The 25,257-nt window shown below is 46.9% G+C and overlaps 6 protein-coding genes across 6 annotated transcripts; 4 read left to right on the top strand and 2 right to left on the bottom strand.

Moving 5' to 3' along the window:
* The first annotated feature begins 7,301 nt into the window (after nucleotides 1–7,301).
* Nucleotides 7,302–7,827, top strand: LOC146545293 (histone H4). Its single transcript, XM_085224713.1, has one exon. It carries the CDS (start codon nucleotides 7,383–7,385, stop codon nucleotides 7,692–7,694), a length of 312 nt encoding a protein of 103 aa, XP_085080839.1. The 5' UTR covers nucleotides 7,302–7,382; the 3' UTR covers nucleotides 7,695–7,827.
* A 501-nt stretch (nucleotides 7,828–8,328) lies between these two features.
* LOC104910710 (histone H2A-IV) lies at nucleotides 8,329–9,278 on the bottom strand. Its single transcript, XM_085224661.1, has one exon. It carries the CDS (start codon nucleotides 9,095–9,097, stop codon nucleotides 8,708–8,710), a length of 390 nt encoding a protein of 129 aa, XP_085080787.1. The 5' UTR covers nucleotides 9,098–9,278; the 3' UTR covers nucleotides 8,329–8,707.
* A 906-nt stretch (nucleotides 9,279–10,184) lies between these two features.
* On the top strand, nucleotides 10,185–11,530 carry LOC146545292 (histone H3). Its single transcript, XM_085224585.1, has one exon. It carries the CDS (start codon nucleotides 10,261–10,263, stop codon nucleotides 10,669–10,671), a length of 411 nt encoding a protein of 136 aa, XP_085080711.1. The 5' UTR covers nucleotides 10,185–10,260; the 3' UTR covers nucleotides 10,672–11,530.
* LOC146545291 (histone H2A-IV) lies at nucleotides 11,449–11,942 on the top strand. Its single transcript, XM_085224648.1, has one exon. The coding sequence runs from the start codon at nucleotides 11,457–11,459 to the stop codon at nucleotides 11,844–11,846; it is 390 nt and encodes a 129-aa protein (XP_085080774.1). The 5' UTR covers nucleotides 11,449–11,456; the 3' UTR covers nucleotides 11,847–11,942.
* A 783-nt stretch (nucleotides 11,943–12,725) lies between these two features.
* On the bottom strand, nucleotides 12,726–13,242 carry LOC104915395 (histone H4). Its single transcript, XM_010726290.4, has one exon. The coding sequence runs from the start codon at nucleotides 13,168–13,170 to the stop codon at nucleotides 12,859–12,861; it is 312 nt and encodes a 103-aa protein (XP_010724592.2). The 5' UTR covers nucleotides 13,171–13,242; the 3' UTR covers nucleotides 12,726–12,858.
* Nucleotides 13,243–18,984: 5,742 nt separating this feature from the next.
* On the top strand, nucleotides 18,985–20,839 carry LOC100539738 (histone H1.03). The gene has a single exon (XM_010709822.4). It carries the CDS (start codon nucleotides 19,020–19,022, stop codon nucleotides 19,692–19,694), a length of 675 nt encoding a protein of 224 aa, XP_010708124.3. The 5' UTR covers nucleotides 18,985–19,019; the 3' UTR covers nucleotides 19,695–20,839.
* The last annotated feature ends 4,418 nt before the right edge of the window (nucleotides 20,840–25,257 follow it).

Genomic DNA, 25,257 nt, shown 5'->3' with positions numbered 1-25,257 from the left:
TCTCAACAGAAGCAGCCAATAATATGTAGAGCAGCTTCTGATCTGCAACAGTTACGGTTTATCACTCTGAAACTGAAATGACTTCAGAAATTTCAAGTCACAGGGACAAGCTCTGCCCTTTCTTTTCTAATAGCTCTTCAGTGAAGGTAGAAAACAACTTTAGCGTGCAGAATTGATACTGGGAACATGTCTTCTCCATATGAAAGAAAAACATGCAGGACCAACATTTTGGAAAGCTAAGGTACATTTGACAGTTTGAAAAAGAGTTTTGTCCACAGTCAGAACAGATAGGGAAGAAGGAACAGAGATACGCAGTCAGGCAAGGCAGAAAGGTGGTGAAGGATTATAAAGAAGGCAAGAATGACAGTTTCATCTCTAGGTGAGCAAGTCTGAAAAGTAAATAATCTTATTTTTGACATCTTAGGTGTTTTAGTCATCATTCATCACAGAAAGACTTCAACAAGAAGGCACTCTATTGACTCTGGCATGCATTTTGGTTTTCCCAATGAGGAGACTGGAGGGAGGTAGACTTCCTCACTCATTAAAAGAGGAGGAGAATGACATCAGAATCTCCAGAGATACTCTTGGAGAGAGTAATATCTGCTACATCTGAATGACTTCAGTTTTTCCCACCTTCTGGGCAGTGCAGCAGATCTCAGTACATCGCAAACCTGCACAAGATTGCTATCTGAACACTGCAAGTCTCTTCCCTCCAGGTGCCCATCTCTGTCCAACTTTTGCATTTTCATGTTCAGGCCTCCTGGCATAAGGAAGGAGAAGTGAGCCACGGGATGGTGCAGCACCTGAGAGCTATCAGACATTCCCATCTCTGTCTCAGGACTTGCCAGTACCTGTTCCTCAGAAAATGAGCTCTATAGGTTATATTTAGATATATGTGCAACAAGGCAAGGTAACACGGCAGTTATTCTTCTCAAGTCACTTTGTTAGGAAGTGTTAGCATGAGAGCTAACCACACAAACGTGGTTAATGGCTGTACCACCAGTGTAGAATGCTCTGATCAGTTCTTTGCAGGCAACTGGAGGAACAGCACTGAGTGCACCTGAACAATTTGGCCCCTCTCTTTCCTCCAACAACAATTTCCAGAGAGATTTAGGTAAAGGTCCTTATGTGCTGCTTTCCCATGTACATGTTCCCCGGGAATGAGGTACAAATACTTCCTGCAATGATGATTACACTCTTATTACAATGTTACACCCATGTCTAACTTGTCCTCAGTGACTTCACCCTTATGCAAGTTACAAATGTAATAACTCTTGTGAACAAACCAGCCAGCACAGTTTAACAGCTTTTAACCCTTAGCTAAGCAATTTTAAAGTGGTACCTACAGAACTACAAACTCGTTGAAGTTCTTTGCCTACATAATATCAATGTTGCTGCTGATGTTGTTAAGATCCCTAAATGTAATGAGGCCACAAGAGCTTTTTAAGTCAGTGTACAGCTAAGCATCTGCAATGGGCAGGACAAGGAGGGTAGGGCAGTGGGTGACTGTCCCTGCAGATTCAGCTTCCTGGAATGTTGTACACTCCTCCCTGTACTCTTGGTTTAAGGATGGGGCACTTATTGAGGCCTCCCTTCATCATCATCATGCTGTGTCCTTTTGGAACTGAAAAGTTACAGTCCAAATAGATACAGATATGGCAATAGAGATTTCTTTTCATGGGGAAGGGAAAATAAGCAGCAAAAAATCTGGAATCAAAGGTTTTCCCTGATGCAATGGGGAGAAAAGATGCGCTATGCTCCATACCATAAAGGACTCCCCCACACACTTTTGACTATTTGACACATTTTTACTTTTTTCACAGACAGTCAAGGAAACATTGTATTGGTCAGCTACCAAAGAACAGAATTACCACTGTCTTAAAGTACTTTGGTCTTCTAAAACTAAACTTCTAAAACCTTCTAAAAGCTATTTGACAAAATGTCTTCTGGACCATCCTGGCATGCTCTGAATGTAGCCATCAGCCAGAGACTGAGAATATCAAGCCTTGAGGCAAGCTGTCTGTGACAGGTAAACAAGATTAACAGAAGCTTGAACAATTGTGGCTTCTCCCAAAAATCCTTTCCAGGTGGATTGACAGTGCCTTTCTTCCACCCACGTTTAATATCAGTGAATGCCACCAAGAAAATGTGCCACCCACTGTCCCTTCAGAGCAGTCTCTCCAGCAGCCCTGAAGCCAGACTGCTCTGAGCAGCAAGCAGCCCACACAGAGCAATGCTGAGCAACCCGCTCTTCCACCCCACAACCCCCTGGCATTTCTGCACACTTTCTGCTCTCCACCCTTTTCTACCTGTGTGCCTGTGCTCCCTGTGGGTAAGAGCTACATTGGTGCTAGTAGGGTACAACATGACCTAGATGCTCCCCCACCTCCATCCAGAGTCATGTTTGACAAGTCAAGGGGTGACTTTGAGATCGTACACAGATACAGAGCAGGTCCATAGTCCATAAGACATGGCTTAGTGGGCATGGTAGTGATGGATTGATGGTTGGACTAGATGATCTTTGTGGCTTTTTCCAACCATAATCGTTCTCTGATTTTGTGATCTCTCTGGCTGGAGCTACCCCAGGTGGCTGATGTGACAAGACGCAGAGTGTGTTTTTTTGTCTTTTTTTTTTTTTTTTTTTTTGTCAGGCAGCCAGTGACAGTGCCACCCAAACACAATGCAGCCTGGGCACTTGCCACCACTGAGGGCCCAAGCGCTGTCACACACTGTGGTTTACTGAGGAGTGTGGGGATCAAATGGGTCCTGACTCCAGATGAGGCTTTTTGTCACCATTCTAGAGCACGAGTATCATCAGGTAGCACCTGGATGCCAGCAACATAGGCTGGCTTTCTTCCATTAGAAATCAGCTAAATGGTTTTGAAGAGGTATTCAGTGCTATGCTGTAGGTTATGTTTTAGAGCATGTGCTTCCCAGCTGTGCAAGCTATGTGCTGCTGCCAGAGTGGAACTATCCCTGGTTAGGAGGTCACCCAGACTAACAGGAACACCAGTAGGAAGGGCTGGAGCTCCTGCATCCCCACAGCTAGTAAATGAGAGCAGACACTGAGCACTTCTGCTGTCAGACTGTTAGGAGCTCAGGAATAGAGCATCAGAGGCAGGTAGGGATATGTGCACAGTGTGGGCGTGTTCGAGGCCCAGTATGTTGTGATTTCATATATTTTGCCTGCAACATACTGTATGCACACTAGTCTGAAAAAGTCAAATGTATTAGCCGTAAATCTTTGCCTTCCTGACACAGGGCTTTTTAGCGGGATGTTTTGTTTTTCTTTCTGTTTTTAACACTGAAAAAGCAATGAAATTTTGGCTGATTTATGCATGAAATGAGGAGCAGAATAACAAGCCTCACTTGCATACTGTCTGAGTTTAGAAGTCAGTAACACTTAACATTTGGCCTAAAGAGCAGCAAACAGGTCCAGCATTGAGCAGATTGGAGCAGAAATCAGCCATCTCCAGCTGTATGGAGGCAGTAAGCAAAGAAAAGCCAGCTGGGTTTTTGGATTTACCCAAATTGCAATAGGAGGTACCTGAAAGGAAGGAAGCATGGTCACAACATCACACAGCTGTTGAGAAGAGGATCTGCAGATCATCTGAGTAATTCCTATGGTAAGTGTTCAGATTTAATGCACGTTCATTTAGATAAGCATCTTCTGGTGGGAGGAGGTAGGGATGGGGGGTGCAGGAAGAGAGAGAAAGAAAAAAAAGACAAAAATGATTTAAGCTAAATAGTGATACCAAAACCTAGGTGGTGAAGGTAGATGTTTAGTTGCTGCTTGTTCTATTAGTTCTTCGGAAGAAAAAGACTTTGGTATGCTTGAGTGCATGGAAAAGATTGCAAGGGTTCCTGCTGTAAGCTGCATCACTACATGAGGCCAGAAACATTTATTTGCATTTGACACTAAGGTAAGGGAAAAAAGAAAAAAAAAAAAAAAGAAAGAAAAAAAGGAGGAGGGGGTTCTTGTACTTAAAACCAATTAGTTTTGAGTTTATTATCTTTTTTGTTTACAAGATGTGCTTGTTCTTTTAACATGGTGATTCTTGAAAATTATTTTAGCTCTGTGCTTTTGTCTTTTCCTTCCTTCTGGGTTGACAGTTATTACCTGATGCAGAGGGAGACACTTGCTTATGCTCCTTCACCTCAGTTTGTGAACTCACAAGGAATAGAGGAAGAACACAGGCTTAAAAGTAGAACGTGATTCTGCAGTTGGTGACCTCAGCCTGAATCCTGAGTGGGAGAAATGAATGGGCAAGGTGATGAAGGCAGCCTTGAGATTCTGCTGCCCTTTGTCATGGATTCTAGACAGAGACTGATGCTCACAACACTGTAAGAACTGAGTCATTCACATGAAACTTTCCTCTGTGCCAATATCCCATTGTTGACAGAGGCCAGGAAAAAAAGTACAGTAACTGACATCACATCAAAGTGATCACTTAGTTCCTGGTGGTTTGTTGGATAGGTACTCCCCAGGCCAGAGGGGTTGTCTTTGAATTGGAGACCTTCAAGTGGATTTTTCTCCCCCCTACATTGACCACTTTCTCTGGGTATAGCATCTTTCATTTTTCATGCTTCAGGATGTGATTTAGCATGACAAATAACAAAAGGTTGAAGAACAGCGACAGTGAGGGTGGGAAACCAGCAAATGGGAGATTGGTATGTATATACTGTATGGAGTATATCCCTTCAATCAAGGAGGGTCCCATAATATGTATTTAAGTGTCCTGTCTGTGTGCTGCAAAATCTGGAAAACATTACTTCTATGATGCAGATAGAGTGGGATGGAGTAGCAACAAGCACAGTGAGCGAGCGGTGACCCTTCCCTTACAGTGAAGAAAAGTGAGGAGAATGTGCCTAAAGGGGAGGGAATGATCAGGACAGAGAAAAATAAGAGCCTTCAGGGCCCAACAGAGAAATTCTTTATGTAAAATATGCAAGCTACAAGATGCTGGGGAAAATGACTTCACCATTATATTGTTAGATCTCATCACTCACACAGACCTTTCCTCTTGGAATCACTACAACTGAGCAAGAACTAAATGCCAGCATGAGTGAAAGAAGGACTTGCTAGCATTCATGAATACCTCCCTGAGCCTTTCATTTTGGTGGGCATTCCTCTGTCTCTGGATACTGATATGTGCATCAGGGTTGCAGTCACGCTCTCCATATTGGAACAGCTGATCTCACAGCCACATGGGGCCTTGTGCTACAAAAAGGAGCCTGGTAAGGGCAACCAGCAGACACTGAGGTAGGCTTTACCTGTTGTGACGATTGATTTTCAGAGTCATGAAGCTGCATCAGAGCAACAGAGAAATGTTGTCACTGGCATTGTACACTCATGAAAGGAAATCATGAAGGAAAAAAAGCGCTTATCCAGTCAGAATGATGTCAGATCTTTGCAGCCATGGAGGCACCTTACACATGTACACAGCTGAAGTAGCCACCTTTGTTGCCCAATTGATGTGCATGACTAACTTCCATCCAATTAGTAACAGTGATCTAGATTGACATAAAATCTTTTCGAGCATGACCAGAATGCCTGTGACTTAATCTTAAACAACATTTCAGATGCAGGAAAGAAAATAGAGGGCCTTCTCCAGCTCTATGCTGGTGATGCTCATCATGACCATGGTGCTACAGTCTGAGAATTGGGCTGAGTGAAGAGGAGTGTTGTCTTGAACAACATATAAAATATATAATACATTGAATATATTACATATTTTATATGTTGTTCAATGTATGTAACAAAGCTTTTCTAATTTGTAAATACTGGTTATTAAAACATAAAAAAATAAGGGCAACAGAAACATAAAACTAGTTGGTTGGACACATGTCCTAGAAGAAGATTCACACTTCTCTCTGGTCTGAGATAAAGGCATGAAACTGGGTTTGTTGATGCTTCAAAGTGCAAGCAATATGTGAGCATAAGTCCATAGAGGTTACCCCAAGTTAATTTTCTCAGACTCATGTGTATCAAAGTATTGTAGCATTGTCACTTATGCAGGGAAATGGGCGATCCTCGATGCAAACAAGCATCATGGCATGAATAACAAAAAGCTACAGCAACAGACCGGAGGAAAATGGCTGTCCCACACTTACCTCGTACAGCATGCAGGATGTTTTGAATGCAGTATTTCAGAGAAACTGTCACCTGGAAACAGAGTGGCTCAGTGGGAAGTGACCTTCCAGAGACTGCTCTAAGGATGCACACTGTATACATTAAAACAGCCACTAAGCATTTATTTATTTATTTATTTATTTATTTATTTATTTATTAACTTTCTGCCTTCATTTATGAAGCAAGCAGAGTGCAGGACTCAGTGATTTAGGGGTGTGTGCATGAACACCAAAAATTGTTTCCAGTGAGTAGCACTCGTTATGAGTATGTACCCAAATTAATAGGCAGGTTATTATTTGTATGTAGTTTGTTATTATTTTTACAAACAAATGCAAGATTGTTGCAAATAACATTTCAAGTCTTTAGTTCCAGGTGCACAAAGCCAGATTGCTTTCACCTCCAGTCACACTCCTCGTCTTGATGAGTACCTATGTGAAAAACAGTGCATGTAATAGAGGAACAAGTATCACTTACACCACAGTCCACAAGAAGCAGCAAATTTATTTCCTAAAACAAAGGGTCATATTACTGTGAAATCGTTTAAAGCAAATACCTACTTACCAGATTCTACAACAAATTAAGTAATTGGGCAATAAATGACATAGAAAACAGGCTCCCTGAAGATTTTGTCAGTGAAATGCGAAATAGACCACAGCTGTAATTCCATACAAATCAAACATGTCATTTTTTCAAGATTAGACTGCCTAAAAAGTACATTGGGTGGGCCTCTCTGTCACTTCATTTGTGAGAATTTGAAAATAAAGTACAAAAAATTTCACAAAATATCCTGAAAATAAAAAAGCTGGATAAGAGTAAAAAAAGCCATAAAATATAAAGTAGATAAATAACATAGGAAGATAAGTAATCAGAGCAATAAAGTAATTCAACATATCATTTTACTAACGTAAAAAAAAAAAACAAAACCACGCAACGATAACCTTCAACGAGACAACTGAGAGTTGGAGAGGAATGAGAGCGGAGCACCGCATCACCATCGGAGCGGGAGATGCTGGGAAAGGGAACTTAAGTGAGGAGGTGGGACGGGGCGGGCAACCCGGCTGAGGCCCTGGGGTGGTGACAGAGAGAGGCGAAAGCCGAAGGCCCCGCCCGCCGGGGAGGAGGAAGCAATGGCGCTCCCGCCCCCGCCTGGGGCCGCGCCCCTGTTCTCAATCAGGTCCGACTCCACACCATAACACCCAGGCGCGCCGCGCTCGCTCCTCACTGGTGTCGGGACACCTAGGCTTTCAGCATGTCTGGCAGAGGCAAGGGCGGGAAGGGGCTCGGCAAGGGGGGCGCCAAGCGCCACCGCAAGGTGCTGCGCGACAACATCCAAGGCATCACCAAGCCGGCCATCCGCCGCCTGGCGCGGCGCGGCGGCGTCAAGCGCATCTCGGGGCTCATCTACGAGGAGACGCGCGGCGTGCTCAAGGTCTTCCTGGAGAACGTCATCCGCGACGCCGTCACCTACACCGAGCACGCCAAGAGGAAGACGGTCACGGCCATGGACGTGGTCTACGCGCTCAAGCGCCAGGGACGCACCCTCTACGGTTTCGGCGGTTAAACTCGTCTCTGATTTCGGCAACCCAGACACGCTTTCAGCAACCCAAAGGCTCTTTTCAGAGCCGCCCACTTGGTTCCAACAAAGAGCTGTATCGCTTTGCCTAAATGCGCCGAGAATTTTTTTATTTACTTGATAGTTTCGGTCTTTTCGTGTTTCCCAGCTGGATTCTCAGCTCTTTGCTTTCTGTGTCCGGACCTCTCTAGCACAGAGTTAGGGTTAGTCGCGGCGTTCTTCCGTTTCCCTGCAAGCTGCTCCACTGCCTTCGCTTCTCCGCAGGCGGGCGCTCACGGGGCAGTGTTCAGGCTGCTCCTCGCTTCAGGGCGCGCTATTGATTTCTGAGCTCGTTGCTAGCGACCGAGTCAGACGCGTGCCGGGGTGCCCAGGGCGAACGCAACGCCTCCCTTCGGCATCGCGTCCCAAAAGGCAGGGAGAAAGGGGCCCCATGACCCCAAGACAGAGGAGGGAGAAGCAGAAGCGGGTTCTGCCCTGACAGGAGCCCTGTCAGGGGTAGGGGGTGTGGTAAACAGCGAAAAGGCGGCTATTCCGCTTCCGGCCGTTCGCAGGGGCCGCGTACGCGGGGCTCGCGGCACGGGGCGGAGACCAACCGCCCCGTGATAGCCTTTCTCCCGGCTAAACGTTTCTCCCGCCCTTACGCAAAGCGCGCACGGGGCCGCCCGCGGCTGCAGCCCCTCCCGCAGCGGCCGCCGCTCGGGAAGGGGACGGGGAGCGGCTTCAGTGCAGCGCTTGGGGTTGCGGTCGGGACACGGCGGCGACGCCGAGGGGAAAACTCGGGGCTCCCCGACCGCAGCGCATCTCTCCGGCGGAACTGCGAGGCCCGCGCGGGCAGAAAACCCCCAGCCAAGGCCGGGAATACGGAGCCCCCCCCGCGCCAACACACCACACAACCACGCATCGAGTCGCCGCATTCCGAGCTCTTTCTCGAGACTGTGGGTGGCTCTGAAAAGAGCCTTTGGGTTTCACTTCGCTGCTCTGCGCGTTTCCTCGGGGCCGGCTCACTTAGCCTTGGCCTTGTGGCTGTCGGTCTTCTTGGGCAGCAACACAGCCTGGATGTTGGGCAGCACCCCGCCCTGCGCGATGGTGACCTTGCCCAGCAGCTTGTTGAGCTCCTCGTCGTTGCGGATGGCCAGCTGCAGGTGGCGGGGGATGATGCGCGTCTTCTTGTTGTCGCGGGCCGCGTTGCCCGCCAGCTCCAGGATCTCGGCCGTCAGGTACTCCAGCACGGCCGCCAGGTACACCGGGGCGCCGGCGCCCACCCGCTCCGCGTAGTTGCCCTTGCGCAGCAGCCGGTGCACGCGGCCCACGGGGAACTGCAGCCCGGCCCGCGACGAGCGCGACTTGGCCTTGGCGCGCGCCTTCCCGCCCTGCTTCCCGCGGCCCGACATCGTCGATCAGTCGCTCAGATGCCCAACTACAAACTTCACAGGAAATCAAAACTCGCAACGACTGCCCGCGCTCCCCCGCGCGCCTTTATATCCCTTCCCATTGCGCGGCCGCCGGCCCCTGATAGGCGGAGCTGTCCTCACGGGGACCGAGCGGCCAATGGCGTAACGAATCTTGGCCCGACCAATAACGACGAGCGCTTTTCCCCGCCCCGCCCCCGCGTTCTTCAGTCAGCCAATGGCTGGGCGGGAGCTGTGGCTGTTCGCTCACTGGCGGTGTGTGCGCACCGGCTGTCGCACGTCCCGGTCCCGTCTGTGGGGTCTGAACGGATTCTTTATTTTTTTAATTTTTTTATTTTATCCTATTTTCCTTTTTTTTTCCTTTCCCCCCCGCTCTTGTATTTTGGGCGAGGGAAAAAGTAGCTGAGGGAAAGGCATATTTGGAAGTTTGAGCAGTTTGTGCGTAGAGAGGGATACGTGCACACTTGTGTCTCGAAGAGCATGGAATTTATGTAGTAATCAGCTCTCCACATAGGGCCCCCGTAAAGCGCCCCGGGATTTTCCCCACCGGGGAACTTTACGTGGTTGCCACATGGTCACATCATAAGTTCACCCCCATTTCAGTGTATCGGGAAGAGGCCCCCATCCTCTCCTTTCTAAACAGCACATCTCAAAGAAAACCGCAGCAGTTAAAAAAAGCCTAATGATCCACGTTTCCTGAGTTAATGTATTCCTCGCAATCCAATATAAAAGCAAAATTGGAACATATTTTAAGTACTTTTCCTTAAAAAAAGATTGCTTTACTGTTTTTTTCTCTCTACTGCCTTCACTATATAATGCATTGTGATTCACTGCTTATTGTGTTTTTGCTAAATCAGCGTGAGTGCTTTCAAGATACGCGAAAATAAATATTTCCCTAAAAAAAATAAAAACAAAAAAACAGAAGTTCCTGTGTGCCTAATGAGTCACTGCAATGAGAGAACAAAGGCAAACAGTAGCTACCGCTACGTCCCAAAGGCGGTTATTTTATACTTCGAATCGACCAATGAGGTTCAGCATGTTTGTTTCGGCCAATCAGCATGAGCGATTCTGCTATAAGTAGCCCCACGGCGGAGAGCCGCGTTTATTTCGTGGTGTTGTTTCTAACCTGGTGCTGCTCTTTCGTGATGGCGCGCACGAAGCAGACGGCGCGTAAGTCGACGGGCGGGAAGGCGCCCCGCAAGCAGCTGGCCACCAAGGCGGCCCGCAAGAGCGCGCCGGCCACGGGCGGCGTGAAGAAGCCGCACCGCTACCGGCCCGGCACGGTGGCGCTGCGCGAGATCCGCCGCTACCAGAAGTCCACGGAGCTGCTGATCCGCAAGCTGCCCTTCCAGCGCCTGGTGCGCGAGATCGCGCAGGACTTCAAGACCGACCTGCGCTTCCAGAGCTCGGCCGTCATGGCGCTGCAGGAGGCGAGCGAGGCCTACCTGGTGGGGCTTTTCGAGGACACCAACCTGTGTGCCATCCACGCCAAGCGCGTCACCATCATGCCCAAGGACATCCAGCTCGCCCGGCGCATCCGCGGGGAGAGAGCATAAAGAGAATTAAGCCTTGAAAGTTGCTTTTAAATGTGTACTTTAATGAACCCAAAGGCTCTTTTAAGAGCCACTCCATCTACAACAAAAGGAGCTGTTACACTGCAATGTAACTGAAATAGACACAATTTTATACTATGAAGCAAGCCAATCTGAGATGTTTACATAGAAGCAAAGAACAGAAGGCAGGTCAATGTAGCTAGTATGTAAATAGAGTCGTTAGCAGACTGGCATCTGCTTTAGTTTTTAATTTGGAGAATTCATTCAGGCATGGAAGTCGTGCTGCAACGTTTTCTTCCTAAAACGGTTAATACATGGAGGGGCCGTCCCAATTGTCCCACCCCTTGACTCGCTCTGACGCGAACGCTCAATACCCTCTTATTTCTCTCTCTCTCCGACTCTCCCGTCCTCCGGCTCTCGGCAGCTGCAGTAATGTTTCACAAGTCAACAAAACAGAAGGGAGATAGAGAGAAGGTCCGGCGCTGAGAGGCTGCCCCATACGCGCCACCAGTGGGCAGAACACTCCCTGCTCCCGCCCCTCCCGCCCAGCCATTGGCTGACTGAAGAACGCGGGGGCGGGGCGGGGAAAAGCGCTCGTCGTTATTGGTCGGGCCAAGATTCGTTACGCCATTGGCCGCTCGGTCCCCGTGAGGACAGCTCCGCCTATCAGGGGCCGGCGGCCGCGCAATGGGAAGGGATATAAAGGCGCGCGGGGGAGCGCGGGCAGTCGTTGCGAGTTTTGATTTCCTGTGAAGTTTGTAGTTGGGCATCTGAGCGACTGATCGACGATGTCGGGCCGCGGGAAGCAGGGCGGGAAGGCGCGCGCCAAGGCCAAGTCGCGCTCGTCGCGGGCCGGGCTGCAGTTCCCCGTGGGCCGCGTGCACCGGCTGCTGCGCAAGGGCAACTACGCGGAGCGGGTGGGCGCCGGCGCCCCGGTGTACCTGGCGGCCGTGCTGGAGTACCTGACGGCCGAGATCCTGGAGCTGGCGGGCAACGCGGCCCGCGACAACAAGAAGACGCGCATCATCCCCCGCCACCTGCAGCTGGCCATCCGCAACGACGAGGAGCTCAACAAGCTGCTGGGCAAGGTCACCATCGCGCAGGGCGGGGTGCTGCCCAACATCCAGGCTGTGCTGCTGCCCAAGAAGACCGACAGCCACAAGGCCAAGGCTAAGTGAGCCGGCCCCGAGGAAACGCGCAGAGCAGCGAAGTGAAACCCAAAGGCTCTTTTCAGAGCCACCCACAGTCTCGAGAAAGAGCTCGGAATGCGGCGACTCGATGCGTGGTTGTGTGGTGTGTTGGCCGGGGGGGGCTCCGTATTCCCGGCCTTGGCTGGGGGTTTTCTGCCCGCGCGGGCCTCGCAGTTCCGCCGGAGAGATGCGCTGCGGTCGGGGAGCCCCGAGTTTTCCCCTCGGCGTCGCCGCCGTGTCCCGACCGCAACCCCAAGCGCTGCACTGAAGCCGCTCCCCGTCCCCTTCCCGAGCGGCGGCCGCTGCGGGAGGGGCTGCAGCCGCGGGCGGCCCCGTGCGCGCTTTGCGTAAGGGCGGGAGAAACGTTTAGCCGGGAGAAAGGCTATCACGGGGCGGTTGGTCTCCGCCCCGTGCCGCGAGCCCCGCGTACGCGGCCCCTGCGAACGGCCGGAAGCGGAATAGCCGCCTTTTCGCTGTTTACCACACCCCCTACCCCTGACAGGGCTCCTGTCAGGGCAGAACCCGCTTCTGCTTCTCCCTCCTCTGTCTTGGGGTCATGGGGCCCCTTTCTCCCTGCCTTTTGGGACGCGATGCCGAAGGGAGGCGTTGCGTTCGCCCTGGGCACCCCGGCACGCGTCTGACTCGGTCGCTAGCAACGAGCTCAGAAATCAATAGCGCGCCCTGAAGCGAGGAGCAGCCTGAACACTGCCCCGTGAGCGCCCGCCTGCGGAGAAGCGAAGGCAGTGGAGCAGCTTGCAGGGAAACGGAAGGACGCCGCGACTAACCCTAACTCTGTGCTAGAGAGGTCCGGACACAGAAAGCAAAGAGCTGAGAATCTAGCTGGGAAACACGAAAAGACCGAAACTATCAAGTAAATAAAAAAATTCTCGGCGCATTTAGGCAAAGCGATACAGCTCTTTGTTGGAACCAAGTGGGCGGCTCTGAAAAGAGCCTTTGGGTTGCTGAAAGCGTGTCTGGGTTGCCGAAATCAGAGACGAGTTTAACCGCCGAAACCGTAGAGGGTGCGTCCCTGGCGCTTGAGCGCGTAGACCACGTCCATGGCCGTGACCGTCTTCCTCTTGGCGTGCTCGGTGTAGGTGACGGCGTCGCGGATGACGTTCTCCAGGAAGACCTTGAGCACGCCGCGCGTCTCCTCGTAGATGAGCCCCGAGATGCGCTTGACGCCGCCGCGCCGCGCCAGGCGGCGGATGGCCGGCTTGGTGATGCCTTGGATGTTGTCGCGCAGCACCTTGCGGTGGCGCTTGGCGCCCCCCTTGCCGAGCCCCTTCCCGCCCTTGCCTCTGCCAGACATGCTGAAAGCCTAGGTGTCCCGACACCAGTGAGGAGCGAGCGCGGCGCGCCTGGGTGTTATGGTGTGGAGTCGGACCTGATTGAGAACAGGGGCGCGGCCCCAGGCGGGGGCGGGAGCGCCATTGCTTCCTCCTCCCCGGCGGGCGGGGCCTCCTCCTGGCTGACCTGCAGTGCATTTCATGTTCCTCATTACATTCTGTTTTTCTCATTCCCCCCCCCCCCCCCCTTTTTTCTTTGTAAAGTACACTACGTGAAGAATCTATTTCACTTTATTTTTCTATTACTTTTCGTTATTTTCTTGATGGCTTTCCATGAATGCCAATATTTTCAGTGTTCATGTGTGTACTTGTGTTAAATTACCATGTAGTTCCAAGGTGAGGATTTTTTTCCTGAAACTGGTGCCAAACCATAGGGAAGCTTCTTTAATTATTTTTCCTTTTTGAATAGCACCAAGTCTTAAAACTGCTCATGTGTTGCTCTTTTGGTGGTGGGCACTATACATACAAAATGAAGATGTCAATACAGTATATAAAGAGCCTGATACATGTTTAATTTACTGATCCATAGGAATAGTATGACTTTCTTCACTTCGATTTTTTTTCTTTTTTATATGCAGTTAGGCCTATGTTTGCCCCTAATCCCTTTCAAGCAGCCAAATATCTAATAATAAATTATAAATTGCATAAACCATAACCAGTAATTTTTAACAGTTGGTATTTTTAAAGGCTCTAATACAGTAAGCATGCTTTTAAGTGTCCACGAATTCTGGATGTACTTCTTGTAGATTTTCTTAGTGATTACTCTCTTCTCTGTTTCTTAGGCTATCTCCAATTTCACTTGTTTATACAATATTCTTCTTAGCCTCTTTCCTTTTTAAGTAATAAACATAGAACAATATTTACTGTATAGATTTGTGGTTTGTTTTTCTCTGCAGTAAATTTATGCACAAATAGTTTTAGATAGAGGTGAAGTAATGATTTATAGCTTACATACACAAATTTGATCTCTGTACACTTCAGCAGCGTGGTCTGATGTCCAAGACATGAAATGTGGTTGTCAGCTGTAAACTGAATGTCAGAATGTCACCCTCAGTGTCAACAAAGGCAGAAAAGATTTCAAAAAGACTGGCTTTTCCTTCGAACCTTTCTATGGCTCAGAACTCTTTCAACTAAATGAAGCTTTAGAAAACAAGGTATCTACTTGAAATTGCTGGTACACACCCTCCCCTAAATCTTGGGAGTTAACTTGTGTATTCCAAGCTACTAAGTCAGGATGGAAGCTCTCCTGATTGCTATGCCTTATTCAGATACTATAGTTGTCATCACTAGGTTTTAAGTAAACAGTTTTCTTTTATACAAATGATCATTTAATGGTCATCAATCGTAGTGATGAAGAACATGAGAAGCTTCAAGTACTGAAGGAGGAATTCATGTCTTTACATTTTAGAAAAAGCACAAATTGACATTTTATGTTAATGTAATAGAAAAGTCATCACTTTATACATTACAGTTAATTAGTTAAGTTATGAAATGTTAAAACTAAAGCAATGAGCTTTGAGCCAGAAGGACATGCTTTTAGTGCGTAGTGCATAAGCATATTAACAGTGTGGGCTGAAGTAGGCAAGTAAAAGTTTGGTCGATTATACCGTAATAGGTATTGGGTTTACTGGTATCATTTGTGCTGGGGAACTCCTTATTCTATTTTTGCCATTTCTAGGAAAAGAAGAGGCGTTCCAAAGCACATTAGGAGTTTCCTAAGTGTCTTTGGCTTCCTTCAGTATTATAACTTGTCTGCTTGCATCATAACTGGAGTTTCCAAAGGGAAATACCCTAACCTTACACTTCTGGATGGAGTTCTAATCTGATATTTAGAAAAGTGCTCTTTCTCACTCCAAAACTGAGAACTGGAAAACAATTATTTCTAACTTACATCTATTCTTAGATATATACTGTGGGTTGAGCGTATGTTGTTCCTTCTTTTCATTTCTACTCTTGTGTGACAGAGCAATCTTCAGCTGCAGCCATCAGACCTTTATCAAAAACTGCTCTTGCTCCTGGAAGGAAAGTAACAATATTTTCACGAATTATTTCAGAATTTCCGCTGACACTACTTTATTCTACATAGGAAGGGAAGGAAAATGGAAGGCTCATAGTCAAATACAACATCTGCCAGTTGAAATAGTGGAAGATCAAAGCCTGGGGAAGCCTTCATACTGTAGCTATCCTAAGTTCTTATGTTAACACACAAGTTCTTTGCTTTGTTCTACAATGCCTGAAATTTTGAATTGCTACCTACAGTGGCTGAGAAATTAAAATACACTTGGAATACTTGGATAGCTGTAGCATATTATACCTGAATGTTCCAGTGCAAAATGTAATTGAGTAAAGAGCCAAAGGGGTAAAAAATAAAATAAAATAAAATAAAATAAAATAAAATAAAATAAAATAAAATAAAATAAAAATCCAAGAGTTTCTATAACACTCAGCACCTATCTTTCTTCTTCTTCTTCTTCTTCTTCTTCTTCTTCTTCTTCTTCTTCTTCTTCTTCTTCTTCTTTTTTCCTTCAGTTTTACCTAATTTGTAGGAGAGCTCATAATGTTTTCTCCAGTGAGAACTGGAGCCTTATATACCCTGCCATCTTTTCTTATCATAAGCTCCTAACACAGTGGATGGGGGTAATCTCATATGTAAGAAAAAATATTATATGAAGCACTGATGGTTTTGAGACCTCCTACTCAAAACTGCAAAAATGTTCCAGTTTCTAAGTGCAGAAAATGTCATGATAATAAAAGTAAAAAATGTATATCCCATTTCCAATCCCAGGAATCTGTGCCCAATTATACCTTTCCTCTACTTGTGTGATGTAAAAGGCAGAATATGAATCTAATTTTCCTTGCGGTACCACTCCAGAGAATTGACAGAAAAATGCCATTTAGTGTAAGAAGTTTGAAAGAAATAGAGAAAGAAAGAGGGAAGAAGCAGATATATAAAAATGCTAATGCACTGTAAAGCTACAAAACCCTGATTCCATTGTCCCTGGGAGGACATGAGATCTGTGAGGGCTGCTCTCAAAGTAATGCCTCCTGTTTCATGGTGCTGGCCCATGATGTCAGAGGCAGAGATGGTGGTATGGCAGTAGAGGATGAACCTCCCCACCATTATTCCATTACATTTTGTTGCCATGTGACAGGTGACAGCAGAAGGGCAGTCCAACAAGATGACAGCAATGGTGGGTCACCTCCACTGGTACAGATTTTTGTGGGCATGGCATACAGGCTCTTGTTTAACACTGGTGGAAATGTATGGTGATGGTGGCTGATGGTGGTGATTATGTTGAAAAATAGGGGAAATTATTACATACAATATGCTAGCTGTTGCAGTTTAACCTGGAAGGCAGCTCAAAACCACATAGTCTTTCATTCACTCCCCTCAGTCCCTCTCGAGTAGGATGAGGGAGAGAATTAGTAACAAAATAGGACTCACAGGCTGAGGTCAAAGTTATTTACCAAGAAGAGAAATCTGGAAATAAAAATGGATTTATAAATGCAATCACTCACCACCTGCTGACTGATGCACAGCGACAGCAGTACTGCCTGCTGACCAGTCCCCCGTCAACAATGCAAGATCTCAACTCTTGATGGATAGACAGACTAGCCTGGATTGGACTCCCAGGCAACAGCTGCTCTTCCCTCCAACTCCTCACTGCTTTACAGTGTTCTGCACAGTGTCCCTAATTCAGGCCAGCTGTCCTGGTGCCACCCCACTCCCTGCTGCCCCATGATAAAGAGCAGCAGCTCTTCCCAAGCATGCGGCCTAGCCACAGTGTTCCATCATTCAGCAATGTCTAAAACACTGGTGTGCTGTTAGCACTCTTTCAGTTGAAACCACAACAGTACAAAATAGTGTTATTGTGCTCTTTGTGTCTGTTGTAGTTTCTACGGAAAAAAAATAGGAGGCAGTGCTTTCTGAGCAACCTACATACATCTGTTACTACAACAGTGTCTCCACTACTAGTTCACAACTATCCTTCTCCTCACTGTCAGCACTTCTGAGTCAGTCTTCAGTCTCATCACTAAGGGCCTCAACTCTCTACACTTTAAGAAATGAGCATCAGATCAAATCAGAATTAAAAACTCCAATTTTTGTTTTCATACAATAGGCAATCCTGCAACCTTAATTAACATTTCTGTCATGCTTGTTATCACAGTGAAAACACAGTTACCTTCATCTTGCAGGCCAAAGTGCACTCTCTGGGGTACCTCATCCAGCCCTGTATTTCTTTCCTCATTTAACCTCCAGAGAATAGAAATTAAGAATGTAAAATTAGTTCTGATCCGCTGTTTGATGTAGAGCTTTTGCTTCTTGACTCATGAGTGACCGTAAGAAAAACTCGTTTAAATTATTCACAGAGGTCATTCGATATTCCCATCTCTCATTCACGAGGAGATGCTGTTGAGATGTAGTTCCTGTTATTTCTCAGAGATATGCATTTTCAGCTAAAAGGACATTAAATTTCTGGAAGACAGTTGTGCATCTGTTTACCCAGGCTGCTGTGACACTGAGCTGTGACCTCATTCGTTTTACTCTGTTTCAGTTTCTTGAAGCCCCGAATGTATCTGCTCCGCCAGTATGAGCAGCTAATGATGGCCTTGTATCCAGTGTGTGCAACAATGTTATCACAGACTGGCCCGTCAGTGGTTCACGCTGAAAAAGAAAGCAGCATGCTTTTGAAAAGGGAGGTGAGAATTTTAAGTTGGAAACTGAGAATTAGTCAATTTTTATTTAATATGGATCTACCTGGGGAAGAGAAGCTCTTGAAATGGTGTGAGTTTCGTTCTTTCTTCTAAAAAGATTGAAATAGCAAAGCATTGGATGCTGTCATCAAAGCACTACACTTAAATGTCAACTTTTGTACATTAGAACTGAGAAATCTACTTGGATAATAAATTATTCTGATCAGGGAACAAGGACAGGACTTAGAGCTGTGAGTCTCCACTCAGTTCAAATTTTCATTACTCCCCAATTTCTATTTCACAACGAATTTTAATAAATCGCGATACAAAGACCTCTAGGTTTTAAGATCAAAAGATGACGTACTGCAATAGCAGCTAATGTGTCTCCTGACAAAGCAACCCTTTCAGGATGCATTGGCAGTGCACTAACTGTGCACTCATCAGCCCTCGGGGAGAGGCTCGTTGGTGCTTTGCTCCCGTACAATACTAAAGCAGATGTAAAGAGACGTCGGCTTTCACCCCTCTGCCGGGGTGCCCACCTCTGCTTGCCGGCAGCGGGAGAGCAGCGGCGGGCCAAGCGGGCGCCGAGTGGGATGCTGTGTTCGCAGAGGGGAGCGGGAGCCGAGCCCGTGCTGCGGGGCTGGGTTGTGTTACTTGCTCGGCTTTCGAACTCATTTAAGCTGAGATCAGACACTGAAGCCACGGCGGTATTTGCCCTAATCTGGAGAGGAGCTTCTGAAGTACACGGTTTCATGCCGGCTGTGTGGATTTAGCCAAAGGGATACATTTAATTTAGAAGATAAATAGAATGTTTCCCTCTGCCAGGATCACCACGGCTCCACTCGGAGGAGTTTCTCGGATCTCTTTTCCCTTATTTCTCCTCATTCTAACGGGTAACTCTTCCAGCTTGCGGCACCCACGTCCCCTCACCTCTCAGTAAGGAACTGGGCGCGCGGACGGTCAATTTCTGAAGGAAAAAGAGCTTTTTGGTCCGACAAGAAACACAACCGGAGCGGCGGCGGCCGGCGGGGCCAGCCAATCAGCGCGCGCGGCGCTGCTATAAAGGGGGCGGCGGCGGCGACCGCGCCATTGTTCGTGGAGCTCCGCAGGAGGTGCCATGGCCGAGACTGCTCCTGTTGCTGCGCCCGATGTTGCTGCCGCTCCGACCCCGGCCAAGGCGGCCCCCGCCAAGAAGCCGAAGAAGGCGGCGGCCGGCGCCAAAGCCCGCAAGCCCGCGGGCCCCAGCGTCACCGAGCTGATCACCAAGGCCGTGTCCGCCTCCAAGGAGCGCAAAGGGCTCTCCCTCGCCGCGCTCAAGAAGGCGCTGGCTGCCGGTGGCTACGACGTGGAAAAAAGTAACAGCCGCATCAAGCTGGGGCTCAAGAGCCTTGTCAGCAAGGGCACCCTGGTGCAGACCAAGGGCACCGGCGCCTCCGGCTCGTTCCGCCTCAGCAAGAAGCCGGGAGAGGTGAAGGAGAAGGCTCCTAGGAAGAGAACGCCCGCGGCCAAGACCAAGAAGGCAGCGGCCAAGAAACCTGCCAGCGCTGCCAAGAAGCCCAAGAAGGCGGTGGCAGTGAAGAAGAGCCCCAAGAAAGCCAAGAAACCGGCGGCTGCTGCCACTAAGAAGGCGGCCAAGAGCCCCAAGAAAGCGACCAAGGCTGCCAAGCCCAAAAAGGCGGTGGCTGTCAAGAGCCCAGCCAAAGCGAAGGCAGTGAAACCCAAAGCTGCCAAGCCCAAGGCGGCCAAACCCAAGACAGCCAAGGCAAAGAAGGCGGCCCCTAAGAAAAAGTAAATATCCTGAAAGAAGTCCCTCCCCTCTGCTTGGCAGATAAAACCCAACGGCTCTTTTAAGAGCCTCCCAAAGTTTCTCAAAAAGAGCTGAAATGCTATTTCTTACGGTTCTTTGTGTGTGCGAATGGAGGTTCGCTTTTTCAGCCCGTCAGACCGCGGTGCAGACCGCCCTCCCTCCGTTTTCCCCGTGTCCCGGGCAGCTGTCCCCGCGGCAGCACAATGCACCGTGTCCGAGCCGGTGCGCTGTGAGGAGCCTTGCGGCGGCCGTACGGAACCGGAGCGAATCCGGAGGGCTTGTGAGAGTCTGAGCAGCGCTCGCCGCTCCGGCGCTGAGCCGCGGTTGGCGCGCTCTTTGCTCTCCCCATCGCGGCGAATTTCGAAAAGCCCGCGCTGCGCGAACATTGGCTGCGGCTGGCGAGCTTCTGGGGTGCGCGGGGTTTCCGAGTTGCACAGACGCTCCGTCTCTATTCTGTCGGGCGCGAATTTAAGTTTCTCACTTGGCCGAAGAGGTGTATGAACTTAATGGGTACGTGACTGCCTCCTCTGTGGGCTTATTTTACTCCCTGTGCAATTATGACTCCAAGAGTCTCGTCTCTCCCTTGGAAATTCGTAGGGTGAGATTCCGAGCGCGGGAGTTGCTCCTCGAACTCTCCGCATCGCTTCGGTGCTTAAGCTTTTGCCCTTAGAGCCGCAGGGCTCGGTTCTTGTACGGTCACCAGCGGCGGCTCCGGGTTCAGGAGGACCTCGTGGGGCTCGGAGCACCCCTGCCTGCACCCAGCCCTATATGGGCGACTCGACCGTGTCCTCCGCCATTAGAATATTCCCTGCTCTCAGCTGTGCCTGTGAGCTTGAGCGGGGAGAAGGAAAGGAACAGGACGGCTGCTTTGCTTCTATGCGTAGCGCCGGAACCACTGTTTCCTCAGCGGTGAGGAAGCAGTTTTGCACATCTGCTCAGCTCTCAATAAAAAGGGTTGATCTTAGCTCGTTAGTCCACGTATCCGAAGTGATTGACCATCAGTGGGGGGCCTGCAGTTTGGAGGAGAAATTGTTAGACCTGATTTTGCAGATACTCGTTTGTGTGTTTTGTTTTGTTTTAAAAAGTCTAAGTGCCTGAAATCCTTGTACTAAAAGGGGATGAATTCAAAACAGAGTCCGTGCTTCTGAGATATTATCCTCAACTGTTGCTGTTACACTTCTTCTGTGTGTCCTAGCACGCAGTTTTGGTCCTTGTTGGGAACTATGACCTCTTCCTCTATGTAACATACAAACCCACACGTGCATCTCTCCTTGTTTTATTTTATTTTTCCCCGAGCTTTTTGGGCTGGCTCAAAATCCTGAGCTGAGATCCAGAGGTTGGGGTGGAGCTGCACCTGACAGACTCACACCTACCGTAAGTTGAAGTTGCTCGCTGTCACACCCACTAATTTTTTAAGGGTTTTACCCCAACTATTTGCACTGACCCAATGAGACTGGGTAAGTTGTGGTTTTCCATCTCTCTACACGTGGTCAAAAAGAAGTGGATTTTGGCTGAGTAGAGTGCTGTGGCAAATGGAACGTTAATGGTCAGTTTATTACTTTGATCAGAGCCTGAAAAAGCAGAAAAGAAGCAGTTGCAGCAGGATGGGCAAAGCGGCATTACACACTCTGCTAATTGAATTGGAATAAATATTTTGGCCTGGGAGATGAGTTGGGATAAATGGCAGTGGTTCTGTTCACACTTATCATCTCTATTTGCCCAGAGGAGGGATTAGGGAGTTTCCTCAGAAAAAAAAAATTGAGCAGTAAGAGCGAAAGTGTCAAATAATTATTATTGATTTTTAAGAAAATCCAGTTCAAACACTTATCTAATTCAGATATCTTTGCATTAGATAAGTTTTAGAAGATTAGGGAGTGACTGAACAACACTGGTGATGGAGCACTGGCCTGAGTTCAGTAGTACAAGTCCAAGATACCTTTAGAGGGAAAGAGTCAGCAGCTGTGGATTCAGCTAAATGGACTTTACAGTTCTTGGATGGAGGCAGCTGCCAAATAATCTAAGAGTTCCACACCACAATAAAGGAATTGTGTGGCTATGTAGTAATACTGAGTGAATCAGCTATATAGGAACCAGGGATGGAGTACAAGGACAATAACATTAGATAAATCTATAGTAATATGTTAAATTGTGTGTAAAAGGGAGAAATTACAGCAGAGTAGGTTGCATTTGCTTTGCTGATTTATTCAAGACAACTCAGAGTTGGGTCAGCACCACAGTGGATGAAAACCAACTCATGCATCATGATCACTTACGTAGTGATACAAAGGACTTAATGTCTACAAAAATTTCCATGAGGTTCTTCAAGTTCTTAGAATCCATCATTCATAAAATCCCAAACAAATTATTTCATCAGTACAATCTTCTTTCTTAGTCTCCATTTCTCAGTTTGGTTTCAGAAGTTTGTCTTCAGGTGGTCATGCCCTGCACTCTGCTTCTTGATGGTTCTCTTCTCTAGAAAATACAATGTTCCATTTAAAGACTTTATAACATGTAATTTCTTAACTAAAGATCAGCTGTCTCTGTCTATTCATGCAAGCACACCTTAGAAAGTTAATTCTTCACTCTTTGTCTAGTTGTCTAGCTGTCTTTCTACTGATTAGCTTGAGTGGGTTCTAAACTGTGGAAGGGGTCATGCAGGGGATAGAGCTGAGAACTTTTGCTTCATATTCTGCATCAGTATATTATTTATTCTACTATATTCTGTGGCAATATAAATCGTAAAATCATATGACTTAATTCAAAGAAGAAAATACTTATTCTGTTATGTTGTGTAAAGCTGAGCTGGACAGGACAGTGTAAGTACTGCCTGAAAATTGTAATGTGGGGGGTTGTTTTTTTGTTTATTTGTTGGTTTGTTTCTTTACCCAATGGGAAACAGGGAGTGCAGTGGCAAAAAAGCAAGAGCTACCTGAGAAAAATGAGCATGCATGCACCAGTGTAATGTGTTTATGGCAATCACACCACTGCAGTTTCAGCCAGTATCGTGAAACAATTTTTTTTCACTCTTCTTCCCTTAGCCTGTGCACTGCTGCTGTGGGGCTGTCAGCCTATCTTACCTATGGGAACAGGTGTTGCACAACTCCCTCTTCTTCAAAAATAGATTGTCTTAAACCATTAAGTCATTGCCACAGGATTAGATTGCTATGTGAATCTTAGGGTCCCATGTCAACTTCAGCAGCCCACACTGGCTACCTAGCAGTTTCCTATTCTGGACACAAAGCAAGCAGATATCCTAATAAATAAATTAGGGGATACTCCTGTCATTTCAACTATCCAACTGTAAATTGTCAAGCAAAGGTTTGATTCTCTTGTTTATGGTTACAGTGGAGATGGGACACATCTCACTGTGTTGTATGACACCTTTATTGGACATCTGGGCATTCATTTCTTTTCTTTATCGTGTTAAGTTGCTTTGTAACACTGGGGAAATCAGGAAGAGATGAGCTCAACTCTATGTGTCAAGATGAGCTATGTGCTAAGATCATAGAATTGTTAAAGTTGGAAAGGATTTCTTAAGGTCATCTTGTTCAAATCTCCTGTGATGAACAGGGACAACTACAGCTCGATCAAGGTGCTCAGATCCTAGTCCAGCCTGACCTTGAGGAGCAAACTATTCAGGGCAGACTGAAAAGGGCTTACCCACTGGCTAAATAAGTAAATAATATTAAAATATATATATATATCAAAACAACAGAGGGAATTACTTATTTTTGTTGTTTTCTCTTCTTAGAATGCTGATGACCTGCTTAGTTTCTAGTCCTTGGGTCACTTTGCTTCACAGAATGTTTCTTTGCCTATGATGTCCTTGTCTCTGTCTTTTAGTTGCATCCTTTTCTGAGAACCAACAACAGAAAGTTCCCCAGATGATCACTATCACATCCAGGGGTGCTGGAATAGAATTACAACACCCCTGGATGCTGGCATAGGATTGTTGGAATAGGATTCCAACAAGACTCGATTCTAGGTCAGGATATCTCAGTTGCTGTGGAATATCTATTATGTTTTTTGCAGATTTTATATAGGCTTTATTTTGACCCATAGCCTTTTCCATATTTGAAAAGTGCTCAGATTAACAATGTCTGTTCTGAGATGAATGGAAGATAGCACAGTTTCTTAGATTTCTACAATGCCCCCACAACATGGACACTTCTTTGTGCTACAGACTCCAAGCAATGTGAATATCTCTGCCTGAAACAAAAGTGTGATGCCACACTTTAGGAGCTTTAGGATCTCAAGCAAAAAGCACGTTTTGCCTTTTGTGAATAATTGTGACCTGGGAACTGGATTGGAATCAGGTTGATTCTGTGCAACTATTTCATACTGTGAGCTGAGTCGCTGGTAGCCAAAGAGGAGTTGGTTTATCAGTCAGCAAAGAAAGGCCCCTGCTTAGTGAGCAGCCAGGCTGAGACTGAAAACACGAGTATTGCCCTTCTGGTTTTAAATACTAAATACTTAAATACTGCTCAAAAGTTAGGAAGAAGGTCAAAAATGGGTTCAAAAGTCTGAATTAAAATGAAGATCTCCTTTCATTTATTGTCTTTTCCATGGGGTCAACTCTTTATTTCAAATATTTACTTACTATCAAAAGTCTGTGATGTTCCAATACTGGAAGTAGAAAATGAAGAAAGAAAATAACAGCAAAGGAATATTGAGAGTAATGGAGGACTCAGATCAGTAGCACAGACTCAGTAGCCCGGTGAAAACTCTGTTGAAGTAGAATTACTCAACAGAATGATTTTATTGTAGTAATAAATCAATTACTACTGACATGAGGTTACAGAATTTTCAATTGTCATCAGTCACTGTAAAGTTGGGTGATCTGCTCATATAAGCAGGTAATGTCTGTGCTTTAATTCCTGTACCATTGTGCTTTAATTCATGTACTATTTTGTTCTGTGTTAGTGGGTTCTGTTACTCCTGTGCTTTTGTGTATCTGTTTTTTGCTGTAATTGTTGTGCATGAGTACGAGTTTATTCTGCACAGCCTCAGTTTGTCTCTGAAAAGCAGTAAAAAGATCTCCCTTGGATGTTCGCATCTGAAAAACATTGGAGCTAGATTTTTATGTAAAGATTGCTGCAACAAAAAAATCTGACACAAAAAATCTTTCACGTTGATTTGGGAAAATTGGAGTTGAGTTTTGATAAATGCTAAAATGATGATAGATTACACAAAAATGTGTAAAATATGTATATGCTGTTTTCACACATCTTCTGAGGTTGCTAGCAACCTGAGGTGAATAAAGACAGGGAAAAAAGAAGTCTCTGTGGTATCCCACCCTGAGCAAATGGAGAAAGATAGATGCATACAATCCAAGATTAATTTTCCAGGCTCTCAGAAGGAAGGAGCTGAGTTGTGAAGATGTTATGCATGGACAGGAAAGTAGGGGTAGTAGACCCTGTAGAGAACCCCGAAAGCAGGAGTGAGATCAAAACCAGTTTTGTGCTCAGCTTGAGTTCAGGTGCAGAACCACTTGTCACCCAGACACCTCTGAATTAACAGGATCACACAACAGCACTTCCTCACAAAT

This window comes from Meleagris gallopavo, chromosome 1 (assembly GCF_905368555.1).
Source record: "Meleagris gallopavo chromosome 1, MGAL_WU_HG_1.1, whole genome shotgun sequence".
Taxonomy (NCBI): Eukaryota; Metazoa; Chordata; class Aves; order Galliformes; family Phasianidae; genus Meleagris; species Meleagris gallopavo.
The sequence above is the reverse complement of the archived record's forward strand: the minus strand, read 5'-3'. Positions and strand labels throughout refer to the sequence as shown.